The sequence below is a fragment of the Leucopleurus acutus genome (assembly GCF_964270905.1).
Source record: "Leucopleurus acutus genome assembly, chromosome: 8".
Lineage (NCBI taxonomy): Eukaryota > Metazoa > Chordata > Mammalia > Artiodactyla > Delphinidae > Leucopleurus > Leucopleurus acutus.
Window position 1 is genome coordinate 63149119 of NC_139151.1, and position 17876 is coordinate 63166994.

Sequence of the window (17876 nt, forward strand, 5' to 3'; positions counted from 1 at the left end):
GAATTTCCATCTACCAGGGTTTCCTCTTTTAAGAGCTCAGCTGCTGATCAGCAGCTCAGGGCTAGATTCGATACTTGCTTCCACAAAGGAAGCTTAACTACTTCTTCCAGAAAAAAGAAAGCAGAGACTAAGAAAACTGGGCTGTCTATCTGAGTGGAAAAAGAAGACCAAGCGAGAAATCTGCGGGCCCCTCCTGAGCTCTGGGACACGGCTTAGACTCTGCTCATTACCGGGTGTGGTCGACGGAGCCAGTCTCCCCCACTCAGCCCCTGAGTTAGTCCTAAAAGGCTTCTCTAGCAGAGGCCAGAATACATGTCAACCCAGCCCTGCTCACTTCTTCCAGGGAGAATACAGGGCTCTGACCACCAAAGCCTGGCAAGGCAGGCCTCGGAGCCAGTGGCTCCCTCACCTACATGGTCCTGGGCTGCTCCCATCCCTGCCTGGATCTACTTTCTGCCTCCCTCTGTCTAGACTGACACCCTTCAGCACAGGGCACCTTACTCTTGGCGGATCCGGCTCACCACCAAAAAGCCATCACCCCCGCAAACTTGGCATGCCTTCCACCTGCCGTCTGGATGTGGCATTGCCTCTCATCACTCTTCAGCAAGTCCTCCTTCCCTCCCATCCCCCAATTTCCCCTTCCCACCCAATCAGTCTGGAAATACAAATTCAATGGAAGCTTATTTGAACAGAGCACATTAGAAAGGTAAGTCTTTTATAAAAAGTCACATCATTCCAAAGCCAGAAGAAATAATTTTTATATTCTCTAGCCAGTGTTATAAAATATCTAGGAGAGGGGCTTCCCTAGTGGCGCAGTGGTTAAGAATCCGCCTGCCAATGCAGGGGACACGAGTTCGAGCCCTGGTCCGGGAAGATTCCACATGCCGTGGAGCAATTAAGCCCGTGCGCCACAACTACTGAGCCCATGTGCCACAACTACTGAAGCCCGTGCACCTAGAGCCCGTGCTCTGCAACAAGAAAAGCCACTGCGATGAGAAGCCTGCGCACTGCGACGGAGAGTAGCCCCCACTCGCCGCAACTAGAGAAAGCCTGCGCGTAGCAATGAAGACCTAACACAGCCAAAAATAAATAAATAGATAGATAGATGAATAAATAAATAAATAAAATTTATTAAAAAAAAAAAGTCTAGGAGAGTTAGAGTTGCTTGGGTAGGTCCAAGATAGGATCTCTATTCTCCTGCCTCCTGTCCACCGTGGACAAGGCCAGAATGAGCTATAGTCTAAGAGCTTCCTTCAACTCTTCACCTTTCTTCTCATTCTGCCTCTATCAGTCCATTCCTCGGAGATTCATCCATTCAACCATTTATTCAGTGGGAGTGGTTCCAGGTCCTGGAGACACCTGTCTAGTTCTCCAAATCAGGTTCTTGGGCCTAAGCCTGGCCCCTAAATGCCAGTGCTGAGATCAGTTCTGCCAGAGCTGCAGAATACCAAGACTCCAACCTGGGCCCTGTCTTCCTGTTTCCAGGAAGGGGAGGAGAAATAATGATTAGACAGGAGACGACAGGGGCTCCTGCCTTAGTTTTGCAGCTCAGAGCTCAAGCAGTGAGGGGAAGAAGGTGGGACAGGGTGCCCCTAAGAGCACATCTCGATTGGCCACAAGCATATCGACACGGCAGAAGTCCCTGAGTGCAGAGCTCTTCCCTGACGTCACCTTCGCCTAGCACTAGTGAGGCAAAAAGCCTGAGTGGAAGCTGGCCCACGCCTCGTGCTGACCCTCCAGGCCCAAGTCAGGGCTGCTGTTACCTGAGCGGGTGGGTTGTTGTACTTCCTGTCCTGAGGACTCCACATCCTGTGCAAAGAGTCCAAGGAGTTCTCAGACAGCTGCTGGGATTTTCGTCCTGCTCTTCGGCTCTTTAAGTCCACATCCTCATACGGATTCTCCTTGGGCAGATCTCCTGCAGAGGAGGAAAAGTTAGAGAAGGGGGAGAAGGCAAGAAGGAAACACACACACACACACACACACACACACACACACACACACACAAATAAACAAGCAGAATTCCTGTGAGCCAAAGAGAGTGGCTTCTGCCTGGCCCTTCAGCTCATGAGTCATGCAGCTGCCCGTCTGCAGTGGGGAGGCTACAAACAGATGCTGGCTCCAAGTCCAGAAGCTGAACCCCCCACCTCCAGTTCAGCTCAGCCTTGCCTGGCCTCTGCTTTGTAAATTCAGGGACTGCACAAGACTGGCTCAGCCACCCATGCCTGTGCCCAGCCAGAGGACAAAGCCAACACCAGGCGTCTCTCCTTGGCTCCAGTCCCTTTGCTGCAAAAGCCCCAGAGATATACAGTTCAAGGTAGAAAAGGCTTTCAGAGGTCACACGGCTGTCCCTTCACCCACTGCTCCCTGAGGACCACTTCTGGAGATGGGCATGGAAGGGCGCTGCGAACTCTAGGGTGCCGGGCTTCACCAGCCCTCCCTCCTGCCTGTACGCTGTGCCACAGCTCTCTCAGGACAGGGCTTTTGCCTGGTACACCGAAGTGGTGAGCGCTCAGTATTATTTGTTCAATGAACCGCTCTGACTACAGCGTCACTCCACTTCCTCCACCACAGACCTCAGCAAGAAGACAATGGTCAGCAATCCCCTTTTGGAATAAACTCTCCTGCTATGACACATGGGAGATGTGAAAGGCTTGAAAGGAGTTTGGGCTGGAGGGGTGGGGTTGGTGGGGAGTTCTTGTTTCTCTTCTCAGGACTCAATTCTAAAACCCCTGGCAGTAGGCACTGTATTGGCACTCAAAGTCCAAAGCATAGTCCCTGCCCTTGAAGAGAAACCCCTTCCCACAAGCCATGCCCTCCTGCCCCTTTCCTGCCAACACATACCTGGACTTTTCTAAAATATAATAATATCATGAGCAGGGTCAGTCCTAGAATCACAGTCGTGCAGCAGAATCACAGTGGTGACGGGGTCCACGGGGACTGTGAGGAAATACTGCCCTCTACTGCCCTTTGTCTTGTCTTTCCTTAGCCTCCCCTCGGTATCAAGGCCACTGTTTGGGATGCAGGTACTAGTGGCCAGAATGCGGCTTTGCTGGAGGTGGCACACAGGAAGCTGCTAGCAGGGCTCACTCCAGCTTCTCCAATCAGCAGCGGGATTGAGCTTGGGTGATCACTGAGCCCCAGGGATGCCTGCCCGTGCCTCCCACCATAGAGGAGTTCAGACGTCACTTCTCAGGGAGCAGACAGAAGAAAGAGCCATAGACTAGACACAAAGGCCACTGGGTGTGTAAGCTTTCCTAGGATAGGACACAGGAGAAAAACCAAATCCCTACATGCTTCTTTCAGATTTTTCCATTTCCAAAACCAAGATCTCCCCCCGTTGTGGTATCTACTTATTACTATCATGGAAAACCACCATGAACTTAGAAAATGCCTTTACAGAGGTGTAGGAGGAGGGATGGGGGGGGCTGTGAAGGGGGGATTTCGGTCACAGCTAATTAGACTGCCATGGGAGCAATACAAATCTCTGTAAACTTATGAGTCAAAGATGGGTCAAGGAAGGATTTGGGACTGAATTAAGCGATTCCCAACATCAGCAGAGTCCCCAGCAATTGAACAGACGTTTTCCTGTAACACAGTCATGCTATGAAAATGACTTGTCTCCATTCCAGAGCCCTGACTAAGCAGAGCTGGCCCAGCAACCCTGCCTCCAGAAGCCAAATATGAAACCTGGCATCCCCTGCATGTTTTCTCCAGCCTACCCCACTGTGGGCACTTTGGGAGGAATCAGGATAGACTCTGTATGTCTTGGTCCCTCTCCAACATATATCCTACAGCAGTGAGGTTGGGGGACCAAGGACTGAAGAAAGCCAGGACACAGTCTTCCTGATCCTGTGAAGCAGGACAGAGCTGAAGGGGTCAGGAAGAACATTTATTCCAGGCTCATCAAATCTAAACTGCTTTGGGCTGGATGACCAGCCAGAGTCCTTATCATCATGCCCCAACCTACAGGATGACTCTGTCTCAATTCCTTTAGAAGAGTTGCTCCAAACTACTGACACTTGGTGCTGGATAATTCTTGTGGTGGTGGACTATCCTGTGTATCTGTAGGATGTTTAGTAACAACCCTGGCCTCAATCCACTAGACAGATGACAGTAGCATCCCCTCAGTTGTTACAAACAAAAAAATGTCTCCAGACACTGTCAAATGTCCCCTGAGCAGATGGGTGGATAAATGGATGATGGGTGGATGGGTGGACAGATGGACGATGGAAGGAAGGAAGGAAGGAAGGAAGGAGGAAAGGAAAGGAAGGGAGGAAGAAAGGAAAGGTGGATGAGTGGATGGGTGGACGAAACTGTGCCCCCATTCCCACTCACCCCATTAAGAACCACTGCTTTAGATAGATGTTTCTAAACTTCCTAATAGCTTCTGAGTGTCATGACGTGAGTCCCAAGGCAAACCCTCTTTTCCTCCCTCCTTCACTCCTTCTCTTCTCTCCCTTCTTTCTTTCCCCATAATCAAAGCTGTGAACATTAATATAAAATCCAAAGCTCCGGACTTCCCTGGTGGAGCAGTGGTTAGGAGTCCACCTGCCAATGCAGGCGACCCGGGTTCGATCCCTGGTCCGGGAAGATCCCACACGCCACGGAGCAACTAAGCCCGTCTAGAGCCCGTGAGCCACAACTACGGAGCCTGCGTGCCACAACTACTGAAGCCCGCACGCCTAGAACCTGTGCTCCGCAACCAGAGAAGCCACCACGATGAGAAGCCCGCGCACCGCAACAAAGAGTAGCCCCCGCTTGTCACAACTAGAGAAAGCCCGTGCGCAGCAGCAAACACCCAACACAGCCAAAAAATAAATAAGAATTTTTTTTTTAAAGTTAAAAAAAAAAAAAAATCCAAAGCTCCAAGAGATAGATGTAGGAGACTGAGGCCCAGGGAAGTAATAGATGCACATCAGTGATAACCTGGGAACTGAGAACAGTTGGGAACACCAGGGTCTCAAGCCCAGTATTGCCTCTGGAAACTAAATTTCAGGAAAGCCTTAAACGCCTGCTCCTCCCGACTGTTCAGCCCTAACGTCAGCCTCTTTCTTCTCCAGCAAGGTTAACATCCTCTCTGATATAACCAGGCCACTAATCATTTCTCCAGGAAATGACGGCTGGCCCTGGCCCAAGCCCTGCCTCCCAGCCTTAGCTTGAGCCCTTCACAGCCCCCGTTCACCTATTACTCTCAGCTTCCTGGACTGTTCTGACTACCCTTCTGGAGCTGCCTCACGGAGACACTCCCAGCCATCTGTCCAGGGAGTAAGGGTGCCCAGGGGATGGGGATGTGCAGAGACCAAGCAGTCCCCGAGGCCTAGAGCCACTAAACGGAATCTGCTGAGAGCAAATCAACCGCAAAGCAATGGCTCAGAGCTGGGAGAGGAGGAGGGCTGGAGAGCCGGGCTCGGAACCTTCTCTGGAGGAGCAGAGCCACAGCGAAGCGGAAGAAGCTGGAGCCGAGGGGAGAAACCTGGGGAAGCTTTGGCAGGGACATGGATGGGAGACCGGAAGCCTGGCAGACCTCAAGGCTTTCACCTGCATTCTTGCCCACGCAGCTTCCTCGAGGGTGCTCCACGCTGCCCTTGGAGAGAGAGAAGAGGTAGGCCCTCCTCCCCCGAGGCCTGGCCTGAGCAGCTCCATCTCATCAAGCCCAGCTGTGGAAGCCAGAGGTCTCAACCTTTCCCAGCTTTGCTGATGAGACAAGGGACAGGGGCATCGCCAAGAATTTCTGCTTTGCACTCTTTTAAAGGCGCTGGTCAGAGCCCAGACTTATCACATGGATTCTCTTGAAGGAAGAACCCAGTCCCACCTAGCCCTGCCCCCACTCCTCCCCACGTCTCCTTTGGTCACTAACCACAGGTGCCAAGCACCCCACCCCCCAACAAACGCACAACTGGAAGAACCAGTTAGAGAAGGGGTGTGTCTGTGCACAAGCACTGAGAATTTCCCCAAACGGAATCTTAAGCTTCCCAGACCACACCCATGGCTAGGGCCGTGGGTCTGCAGATTCCCTCCCCAGCCCCCTCCTGCTTCCAACCAGCTGTTTCTCCTGGTTCTCAGCCTCCTCCCCTCCCTCGCACAGTGGAGACAGGGCCAGATTAGGGGCCCAACTCCTGCGACAATACATAGCACATCAGATGGGGAGCTCTAAGGGGCCAGTTGTTACCACCCTCCGAGGCTGGACAACATTTACCAACTGCCCGGGCACCGTTCCCTGGACCGCACCTCTGGGCGGCAGCCTCTATGCTGTTAGATGTCTCTGTTTCCCAGCCTTGGGACAAATGAGAGAAGAAGGCAGAAAGAGCAGAGGCTCAAAAAGCTTTGCAGTAAGGCTGACTGGCTCTGTCCCCAGCTCCCACCCCGCTCAAGTTCCTGGAAACTCTCCCTCAGCCCCAGCTAGCTGAGGGGAGTGGGAATCTCTGCAGGAATGCAGCCCAGGCTCCTTGGTCAGGCGCCGAGGCCACTCCACATAACTCTCTAATAAGCTGCTTCCTTGGGTGCATTTTTAACTGTCAGGCTCAGAACGCAAACGATTATAAGGCTTTGTAGGATAGCAGCGTCTTCCAGAGGCAGATGTCAAATTGGACAGGCGAGAATTAACCAGCCCCACGAAGCAACATGGCAGTAACTTTATTTCTGAACCACTTTATTGCAAATTAGCAACATAACCTCAGCCTGTTTTGGAGTATTTCACCCCAGTTCCCAAGGTGTCATGCCTGGTATGGGCAGGAGGCTAGCACACTCCCCAGGGCCCCTCGTTCAGGTCCAGGGCTCACGGAGAAGACGTGTTAGTCTCTGGGCCAGCTGGCCCTCAGCCTCTTACAGACACGGAACTCCAGACCAATGGGCTGGTCCCCGAGACAAAGACTCAGCACGGGAGCTCTGGCCCGTGCCCACCTCCCGCCACAACCCGATTATCACACCCCCAGAACAAAGCTCCGTCTGGTCCTGGGCAAGGGAGGCAGCACAAGAAAGAGCTGGATAGTCCAAACCCGAACACCTCAGCCTCGCAGAGCATAGGCTGGGCCAAGAAGACAGAGAAGGCTCCCAAGAAGTCAGGCACTGGTCAGTGGGAGGCATAAGTGAAAGTGACATTCAGAGTTCAGCAACAAGGGCCCCCCACCAAAGCCTTTAAGGGTGTGGGTCCAAATTCTTGGGCCTGTCGCCAGGGAAGGAGAAAGGGTAAGTCAACCAGAATCTGAGAGAAAGAGAGATATTCTCCCTTGTATTTCCCTCTGGCCTCCCTAGTCAGGTCGAGAAGTTCAGGCGGGGCTGCTATGGGGATACTGAAGGAGGAAAACGTGCCCAGGACACTGAACAACCGGAGACGCTGAAACCCACCCTACCGTCACACCACAAGGGCGACGCAAAACACCCAGGTGCCCTCCCTCCTCCCTCCTCCCCATCCCTCTTCCCCCACTCTCTACACAACGCTCCAAAGACCCAGAAGCTAGTGGAGCAGCTAAGGAACATGCCCCAGTCCCAACCTCACCTCATACCAGCCCTCACCCCTAGCTTCTGGCTCGTCCAGCTAAGAAGCATGCAAGCTGCTCCCCTATCTTCTTGCCTCCTTGAGCAACATCTCGCAGTGGCCGCAAGTCCCCTCCACTGAGTGAGGCTCAGACACACTTGCCTCCCCGTTCCTCTGGACAGGGAGAAATGGTTGAAGCAGCCCTTTCTCTATTCCAGCTCAGCTGATGCAAGAACATTCCCCTGCATGAGATCCCCGGGCAGCACAGAAAGGCTGCAAAGCCTCCTCAGAGAAGAGAGGCCAGCGAGGCCCCAGCGTTGGCAGCGCCTGGATCCTGAGCAGGGGGGCAGCTGAAAACTGGAGTCTGCCCTGTCCCCTGAGGCAGCCACACCGGGTGCTCCTAAGGGCCCTGGGCAGCAACGACACATGACAATTCCTCTCAAACTAGAGGAAACAGACTTGTACCCTGCTCAGGGCCGGGAGGCAGATGGGGCTGTGCCCCTGATCCCCACAGCTCTGGACCTCAGCTCTGGGCGACCGTGCATACAAAGCTTTTTCCCAGTAGTAAAGGAAGAGGCCTCCCTCCCCAAACCCGTTTGCTGTTCTGGGGAATCTCGTTCCCACAGTCCTTCTGATATGACCGAATTTCGGACGGCTACATGCTATACACTCCCATCCTGGGAAAGCAGTGCCTGTGTGGACCTGAGCACTGCTGCTGGCTTCCCAGAAATCCTGGCCCAGCAAGTTGTACGGAGAAAACTGGGAAACCGATGGCTCCCATCAAATGAGGGAATAGAGGACCCTCTCTTCCGAAGATCCCACAGTCTTATCTGGAGGGTTCTCCACTAGGGCCACTCCTCTCTGTATCATGTTCACTCACTAAGACTATGTCCTTCAGCCCCCCACCCCGGCCTAAGGCAGAGATAACACAGAGACAGAGACAAGGGCGGGAGCGGTCAAGGGCAAGGGCACTTGACCTTCCTTTCTCTTCAGAGACCTACGCTGAGACACACGCTTTACTTGAACAAAACTGAAGCCCCCACTGAAGAGAATGAGGCCAGAATTAAAATAAAAGCCAAAAATAAACCCAACCCAGCCTAGACAACTGGCCTTTTGCTGTTGCTCAAACACAAGTTTGCCAACGCAACATCCTCCCAGTTGTTGGAGGGCCGTTCTCCACAGTGTCCTACATTTCTGACCTCCTGAGCAAGAGGAATTAATGGTTCCAGACTATCTTTTCAAAGATGTTTATAGAGCAAACAGCCTTGGAAGACAGTGTCTCCTTGCAGGGCAGAGGCAGATTTGTTTGCTGACCAGAATGAAAAGGATAAGTCTCCTCATGGGGCAAAGGTTTGCTAGCAGCCCCTTGAAAAGCTTGGGGTTTCTTAAGCTTGAGGTTCCTCAGCTGGGATGCAGACCCACCACGTGTGCAGCCTCTACCTGGACCTCCTCCCCACTGCCGCATGGGACTGGGGAGCAAGGGGAACCCATGTGAACATCAAGGTCACGTGGCCTGCTGTGCCATGAGTAACAAAGTCCTTTGTCTGTGATCCAAGCGTCTGTGTCTTCTGCCAGCATCTGTGAACTGGGGCAGGCTAGACTTGTTAGCTTGCAAGCAGAGTGAAATCTCAGATACTTTCACAGTTCTTGACACCACTTACTTTAAGGGAAGAGTAGGAGAGATACATATTAAGGACCAGGCATTGTGCTAGGTACTTTGATATATATTTTATCTCATTTAATCCTAACAATAATCCTGTGAAGTGTTATTACTATTATTATTGTTGTTGTTACCATCAAAATATCATCATCACCATTTCATAAGAGAAAAGGTTTCAAAAAAGTTAAGTGATTTGCCTAAGGATACACAGCTAAGAAAGGGCACCTGTTGGACTCCAAAGCCTTTCGAAAATAAAAGGAAGGGATGATGTGGTTTCCCCCTTCTTGTGGTCCCAGAAGCCCTTTGGGTTCCAATTCATTCAAGGCCAGGCTTTAATCTCTTAGCTGCTCAGTCTTTTAGGCTGCTTTCTCTGATGCCCGTTTCCTGAAGAAGTTCCAGAAGCTGGGCCAGGTCTGCCCACAGCGAATGAAGTGGAACCTGGAAGTGCCCCTCCTGCAGCCATTCTTTTGCAGCACCACAGACGAGCCAGCCCCCCACTCTACCCCTGCTTACCCACAATATCTTCATAGGCATTCTCTTCTAAAGTGCTTTTGGATCCAAACTTGGGTTGGCTCTCAGTACCATTCTCAGTGGGAGAAGAGGGGTACAGGGACTGGAGACTGGATGCATCCTCAAACTCAAAGGATTTTCTGTGGATAACAAAGAGTTTGAGTCATTCCGGCGGAACCCGACTCCTGCTGCCCTGGTGGGGAATGGCTGAGGGCAAGAGCAAAGACCGGAGGTCCTCCTCACAAAACCAGCTACCGAGCAAAGCATCAAGATGGGTCCAAACTTGCCATCCAGATGAAGAGACAGATGGTCTGAAAGGCCCCAGCCCCGGTGCCTGCAAATAATACCAACAACAACCACCACAGCTGAAAGGGATGTTATGTGTCAGATGCTGTGTCATATGCTCTACACATGTTGGCCCATTAATCTTCACAATGCTGCTACCAGGTATCGTGCCACTTTAAGACTGATTAGCTGGAGGCTCAGGGAGATGAACTGAGAGAGGTAAGACTCACCCAGGACGTCTGACTCCAGGGTCTGAGCTTTTGACTTGGGCCTCCAAGCCCCGGAGAACATCATTTTTGAGAAGTATCTGCCATTACCAGAGGAATTGAGTGCCTCACCTGCTCTTAAGAGTCTCACATCCTGCCGGTATCCGAGCAAGGTCTCTGGCACTGAGTAGGCAGCAAGGGCTCAACATTGGATGGGCGATGCTCACGGCTGTTTGGGGGTTGGGGAAGCAGCTGGTGGTGGGTGGTTTGTTGAAACAAGAAGGCGCTGAGCCCTCAAAACAAATCACACCACCTCTGAGGTAGAACTAGGAGGGGGCAGTTGCAGCCAGCAGCTACTTCCATGACCCAGCTTCCCTTCAGCTCGTCACCTGCTCCTTTCCATTCCCCAAATAACCTTCCCTTCTACTGCAGAACTTCAAAACCACAGCTGGTTAGCTTCTCAGACACCCTGAGCCCACAGTACCTGCTACTCCTCCCCTTCATCAGGGAGGTTCTTCCCTTCAACATCTAAGGCTTGGTCCCAGCTGCATCCTCTCCCTCTCCAAGGCAGGTCCCTCCCAGGGAGGGAGAGAAGGAAGTGCACTGACTGAATCCCTCCTCTCACCCATTAACACCTCCCTCATCTTTGGGAACCATCAGATCTTTCAGCTGATGCAGTCCTTTCTCTCTCGTTTAACGAACAACACCCCAAGGGCCCTGGGGTGCAAGTCAAGGACTAAAAGTGTCCTAAAGGCCACATCTTGTTCTCAGCTTGCCCAGCTACTGTGCAGCCCTCGACACAGCCAAACACCTCACGTTGGCCCTCTCCTCCCTCCTCTCTGTGACACGGTCCCTCCTGGTTTTCAACCGCGTCTCAAGCTCCTGTGAGGGATCCCCTTTTCCGCTTGCCTTTTCAATGCCACGGTCTCAGAGTCCTGTCTTCAGGACTTTCTCACCCTGCACTTTCTGGGGCCCCAATATTGACAACCATCACCATAGCTACCATTTCTACCACGATGACTCCCAGATCTCTCTGTCACTGGCCCAGAATTTTCAACCAGCTAAATACCCAATGGCTGAGCACAGTGGTTCCTGAATGTTGGCCCGCAGACCACTGCTGGTCTGAGAGCAAAAGCTTTCACTGATGTATACAGTGGAGTCAACATTTTATGCAGGCAGTCCTCAAATCAGCAAATGACACAAATCACGTTCAGCCTTGAAAATCCCTCAGAAAGGTTCCATGTTGAGGACCAACACACTGTCTTTCATTATAACTGATATAGTCAGTTAAAAACAGATTTCTTTCTCTTTGGTTGAACAGCAGAAATATATGACTTGTATTTTTTTCTTAAATAAAAAAGTATATTAAATACAAGAATCATACCTGGCACAACAGATACAAACTTACTATTTCATGCTCCCCAGGGGACTATGCTCACTGTGTGGAGCATATCAACAAATAATAAAACAGCCTGTGCTTTTTGAACTGTTTTTCTTTTTCTGTTTTTTTTTTTTTTTTTCCCCAAGAGCACAGATTTAAATTTGCTGTTAATTCTTACTGGAAGTGACTCCATATATGGTATATGTGTGTGTATATATTATAAATGTAATGTGTGTGTATGTGTAGAACCTTCAGGTTGATGTAACCTCCTCCCATCCCCTTTTTTTCACCTAGCTAAATGCTTCTTGCTCTTCTAAATTTAGCTCAGCGGGCTTCCCTGGTGGCGCAGTGGTTGAGAATCTGCCTGCCAGTGCAGGGAACACGGGTTTGAGCCTTGGTCTGGGAAGATCCCACATGCCGCGGGGCAACTAAGCCCGTGCGCCACAACTACTGAGCCTGTGCTCTAGAGCCCGTGAGCCACAACTACTGAGCCCAAGTGCCACAACTACTGAAGCCTGTGAGCCTAGAGCCCGTGCTCCGCAACAAGAGAAGCCACCGCAATGAGAAGCCCACGCACCGCAACAAAGAGTAGCCCCGCTCTCCGCAACTAGAGAAAGCCTGTGCGCAGCAACAAAGACCCAATGCAGCCAAAAATAAATAAATAAATATATTTAAAAAAAAAAATTAGCTCAGCAACTCCCTCTCTGAAGAGGCTTCCCCCACTCCCCACTCAGATGCCTCTTCCTCTGGGTTTCTGCAGCATCCCACCCAGACGTGGATCAGGGCACGCAGCACAGCATCTATGATTTATTTATACATCTCCTGCACCAGATCACCAACTCCTTGAATGGAAGAGCCACGTCTTATGTGCCCCTGTGTCCCCTTGACCAGCACAAAGGCTTGGTGCACAGCACGCTCTAGACAGGTATTTCTAGAAACGGATGACTAAAGACAAAGCAAACACTCTTGGCAGGCTTGACATAAAGAGTCCGTGAGCATGCTGAGGTGGCCCAAACGTGGGATTGCCTTTAGCCAAGGGCTCTTCTGGCTCATGAGTCTGAACCTTTGTGATGTCTTCCTCTCTGCACATGGCAGGAAAGTTTCTACATGAGATGGGATATGCTGGATGGAAGCCTGAACTATGGGGTCAGATTGAAGAATCCCCAGAAGCCAAACAAACCTGAATGACCACCTGACTCTGGGTTAGAAGAGAAAGGCAGTGAGGGGCAGGAGGACAGGCCTTCCAAAGGAAGCTGGCTCCCAGCCTACTCCAGTTCAGAGAACAAGATGCCTGTCATCTTGCACCAACTCCAGCTGCTCCAGCTCCCAAGTCACTATAATTGTGGAGGTGGCCCGGGTACTCCCGTGTCAGGAGACTGACCAGGAAACCAATGTGACCAGGTCCTTCTTGGACATGGCCAAGAAGCAGATGAAATGTTCTCTCTCTCCTTTTTCCATCAGTCTCCCCTTTCAGGATCCAAAGATTCCCTCTTCATATAAGCCCAGAGTTCCTGTATGGCCAGGAAGCCCTCAGGAAAGAGGAAATCATGTTAAATGTGTCAACACTTCTGTGTTAATGGTAACATGCAATATTTAGATGATGCTTCAGTCAAAGAAATAAATCTCTAGCTGGCATTTCAGGTAGTTACGAGGCTAAGATCTGACTAGTCCTCAAGGGACTGCCAATTCTATCTAAAAGTAAGGTGGCCCTACCCTTCCCACAGAGGAAGTTCCATCAGGGCTCTACTCCAAAGGCCAAACCCAGCCAGCATGTTCAGCACACAGCATTTGGAAGAAGCGCTTTCACCCTCCCACTCACGTTTAAGTATCCTTACCCTGCAAGAGCAGAAGAACAATCAATCTTTCTCACCTAGCTCATGCTTCACCTAACATTATTGGGTGCTCCAGAACTTACAAAGCACTACTGACTGTGACCCACAACTAGAGTCTGCTTCTGCATCCTCCACTGACAAGAAAGCCGCTGTGCCCAGCTCTACGTCACCGGAGGGGCATTCGTTACCTGCTCTGGGACTTGCGGTGACCACGCATGTCCTTCTTGGGTCTCCGGGTGACGGGTGGGGCTGGGGTGGAGGGCAGGGGGGGTGGAGCAGCAGGTGTGGGTGAAGGAGGTAGACCATTGCTTGGCTTACTCTTGGGGTTCTTGTCAGCCTCATATTCAAAGGTGCGCTTGGGTTTGGGGACAGGGTTCACAGCGGGATCAGGGGAGCTCTTCGATGGCAGCAGCTGGGAGGTCGGGCTATTATTTCCAGGGGTCCCCGGCTTAGTGGAGCCACTACCTTCCCTCTCCGGGGGTGAGCCCGCCTCCCCCCCAACTCCAGCCACTCCTCCTGCCCGGCTGCCAGCGCTCACACTCGCGCTCCCTGTCGGTTCCTCCAAGGTGCCCAAGATCTCAGTCTTCCTTCTCCCTCGGTCTACACTGTAGCAGCTGCTGGGGAGCTGGGGAAGCCCCCCACCCGGCTGCTCCTTCAGGGCCTGTTCAATTTTCTGGATCCGACTCAGCACCGCTGAGCTCTCCTTCCTGCTGCCGTGCCCCCTGAGGAAGGCACTGGGCTCACTCCGGCCTGGCCGTTTCTCCAGACGGTAGAAAGAGTCCCGGACGGGGAGTGCCTCTCCCTCCTCCTCGGTCTCAGGGTAGGAACACTCGGAGAAGGTCCTGCTCATCCTCCGGAGGCCCTTGAAGTCGAAGGTCTTTTCTGAGCTGCAGGGGGACGGCACCACACTGGGACAGCCCACACTGGGGCAGCCCTCACTGGCCACCCACTCGCCCCCAGAGCCCTCCCGCTTCTCTCCACAAACGCTCATCCTGGGCGAAGCCTCTCGGCGACCCTCCCATGCTGAAATCTTCTCCCGGATGCCCAGGCTGTGGGCACGGGGGCCGGTGCGGTTCAGAAAGATGCTCCGTGGGCCTGCTGCTGACCCCAGGGACGGAGTGCTCTGGGCGAGGGGGAGGCAAGCAGCTACTCCCTCTACATCCTGGGCTGCCCCCTGGACATTCTCCTTCTGCTCCTCTATCTTGCACACTGAAGGGCTTCTGTCCAAATAACCGAAGCTGGTGGCCTTGAGGGGACAGATGGGTGGTGAAGTGTCTGGGGAGGGGGCTTGAGGATTTTGGGGTGAAGGATCACGGGGATGCCAGTCCTTGAGGAGCAGCCGGGAACTGCAGCGGCTTGGGTACCTGCAGGCTGACGTTTCACTGTCACTGAGCGGGTAGATGGGACTCCTCGGTGGGGAGAGAACTGGAGGTGGAGAGACTGACTGAGACCTAAGAGGAAAAAAAAAAAAAAGAAGAAGAAGAGAAAATGGCAGTGAGTGGCCTGACAACACTGTTTCATTCTTAAAGAGCTCAGCATCCCTTTCCTATAGGACTCGCAAGCTCAAAGTACTGTATGCAAGTAACGGACCTTCCAAGGCTGTCCTCAAGGGAAGAAACAGCTCCTTATCCACAGCAGGCTAAACTCAATGGTCCTCTCTGCCCAATTCATCCCTAGAGACCCTGAGTACTGTCTGCAACAGAAGCCAGTTCTATGACAGGCCAGGGTATCCCCAAAGTCCGCATCTGCCAATCAGAGAACAGTAAGATCAGTGGTGTGCTGCTAAATGTTTAACAATCGGCTCCTTGGGCGAGAAAGCATAGATATGTAGCATCTCCCAACTTCCACAGCATAAACATTCCTACTATGGCTGATTTCAAACCAGCAATGTGACCTCATTGGACGTGGACTTGGGAAGAAACACTAATGATCAACTCTCACGAACTGTTACAAAGCGTCTCCAGCATGCCACTTCCCAGAGGGGCCCCAAATGTGCACTCAGGCCCTTTGATCTATCTCCTTGACAAGCCCCATCTCCCCCGAGGCTTCCGCTACTAGACGCGAGATACCGCACCTCAGCTCGGGTCTTGATCAGAACTCAGATTCTTGAAGGTCTCAAAAGGATCAGGAGGGCCCTTGAAGAAAGAATCCTTTCCACGCTCTCAGTGAGAAGGCTAACGGGGAGGGGAGACTAGCTCCTTCGCAGCTCTAGCCTCTAGCAGTGGCATCACATCAAACAAGCATCAGCCATTCCCCAGCTCCAAATCAACACCCTGGTCTTAGCAACTATCGGGAACAGTTCTAAATCAATGTTTTTACCTATATTTACTCACTGAATCTTCACAAAAACTCTGTCATATTACTATACTTTATTATTATCTTCATTTTGCAAATGAAAAACACTGAGGCATACAAAGATTAAATATCTCATTCAAGGTCTCTAGCTGGTACGTGGTGAAGCCAGGACTACACTATATTGCTGCTCTAAAGAGGAAGCAGTGGCCTCTGTCATCTTTGTGAACTGCCTGGCCCCCAGACATAGGTCAGCAGAAATCCCTACAGCACTGAGCACAGCCCTGTCTCCAATGTAGCGTTTGTAAGTATCAGGGAACCTTTTAGTCTTCGCTACTAGACCACGATTTCTTCCAGGTAGAGGGACACATACTCAGTGTCTAGAAGGTGCTCAGTAAATGATGAACAAATAAAGACAAGAAAAGGTAAAGGTGAGCTTACCGAAGAGAACCATGGGCATACGTCCTCTTCAGCACACTTTTCTAGTTGTCTACTAGGGTCATCACCGTCAACTTTCAGAATTTTTCCCAAACCGTTTTAGTTCAAAGACAGCAGGGCTTTGCCAACACTGCATGCTACCAAGGCCTACCTGACCCTAATGCTGTGGCCCTCAAAGCCAAGCGGTCCAGCCTCGCAGGCTCCAGAGCGCCACGCCATCCACGGAACGCAGCCAGCTGCCCCTGAGCCAGGCTGCAGTCACTGCTCCATCACACACAGAAAACTGCAGCTCGGGTGAGTCAGGGATTGGCCAGCAATTCCCTGTTGGGTCATAGCCTCTGGCTGCCCCCGATCAACAGGAAACCTCAACATGCTTAAGTTGTTTTTAAAAGGGCAAGTCAAACAAGAGCCCTCCCACGTGTACATGGGCACAGATGAGAGAAATTCGGTGCCCAGCCAAGCCGATGACCAAAGACACTCTGCTCGGCAAGGAGGTGTGAAAAGAGTAAGCCTCAGTACTCCCTAGGGTAGGCAGTGGTAGGGCAACGAGCCAAGCTTGAGCCTGGGGAGAGCCCAACCTACTCACAGTCGAGAAAAGCCCAGGCCCCTCACTTTTTTCACAGAACCATGGATGCAAAAGGTCATCAGTCCAGCCCTGTAAGCCAACAAGTGTCTGGGCTACACAAAGGACTCTACGTTTCAGTTATTCTCAGTTGGAGGCGGTAGAAGATGCCTTTTATAGAGGATGACCTTATCATGTGTTTATTCATTTAATAAATACTTAGTGAGCACCTACTATGTGCCAGGCCCTGTTCTACATGCTAGATACAAGAATAAACAAGAGACAAAAATTCATGTCCTCATGAAGCTTGAATTCTAGTCGGTGATGGCCAGTACCCAATGAGATGCAGAATCTTTTAGGAAGCCTTTTCAAACTACATATGCCTCATTTCTCCAGACATTGTGATAAATGCTCCCCTAGCGATGTATCTCTTTAACCCTCAAGGTGAGAATTCACCGGACCATGAAGCCACCTATGGGGGGGTGGAGGGGCGGGGGGTGGCTCCCATAGGGGGACAGAAAAACAGTGAGAACCTCTGGTCTGTTTGATTCCAGCATGCTTCCAATGATTTCAGAAAGGATAATTCTGTAACTTCCCTCAGTAGTTCAAACATGGAGAAATTCCCACAAGTTAAGACATTCTCTCAATGTCTAGTCCACTTTAACCGAGGTTTAGTTTTTCTCCTCTCGTGAAGGATAAAACAGAGAAGAGACTGGTCCTTTCCTTTAAAGGTCCTGGTCTTCGGATCTTTGCTGATCTGAGGCCCAGAGCTGCAAGCGCTCCTCGCCCAGCCACCCCACACAGGCCAGGCCCAATGTGCTCCAGCAACTCGGGGTGAAAAGCGGGCCTGCCTAGGCTGACCTGGAGCCCAGGCATCCACTGGTTCATCACAGAGAAGGCAATGTTCACTCACTCCACGATCATAGATTAAGGCCCTGCCCTCACGGGGCTCCGGATGCTCACCTGAGGGTAGAACTCAAGGCATCTCTCTACATGTTTCTGATGCTACCTGTTATCAGGAATGTGACCATGGGCAAAGCCACACACTCCCTTTGAGCTGCCAGTTTCAATTCCTCAGAATTGTTCCAACTGTATCACAGGGTTGTCGTAACGGGCACATGTGACTATGGATATGAAACGATGTCATACATTGTAACTCATTATTACTGTTAATTATTAGTAGTAAGTTTTTCACCAGGTTATCTAGGCCAGTTGTTCTCAGTAGAGGGTAAGAAC

The 17876-nt window shown here is 51.6% G+C and overlaps 1 protein-coding gene across 3 annotated transcripts in view; it reads right to left on the reverse strand.

Annotated features, from left to right (window-relative positions):
* Window positions 1–17876, reverse strand: part of DENND2B (DENN domain containing 2B) — a gene marked incomplete at its 3' end in the record, with an annotated part of 108757 nt that overhangs the window by 21235 nt on the left and 69646 nt on the right. For all 3 annotated transcript variants that reach the window (XM_082845632.1, XM_082845631.1, XM_082845630.1), the window contains exons 3-5: window positions 13537–14799; window positions 9648–9784; window positions 1764–1915 (exon numbers count right to left, since the gene is read on the reverse strand). In XM_082845632.1, coding sequence (XP_082701758.1) covers window positions 1764–1915; window positions 9648–9784; window positions 13537–14799 — 1552 coding nt within the window. The remainder of the gene's footprint in view (window positions 1–1763; window positions 1916–9647; window positions 9785–13536; window positions 14800–17876) is intronic.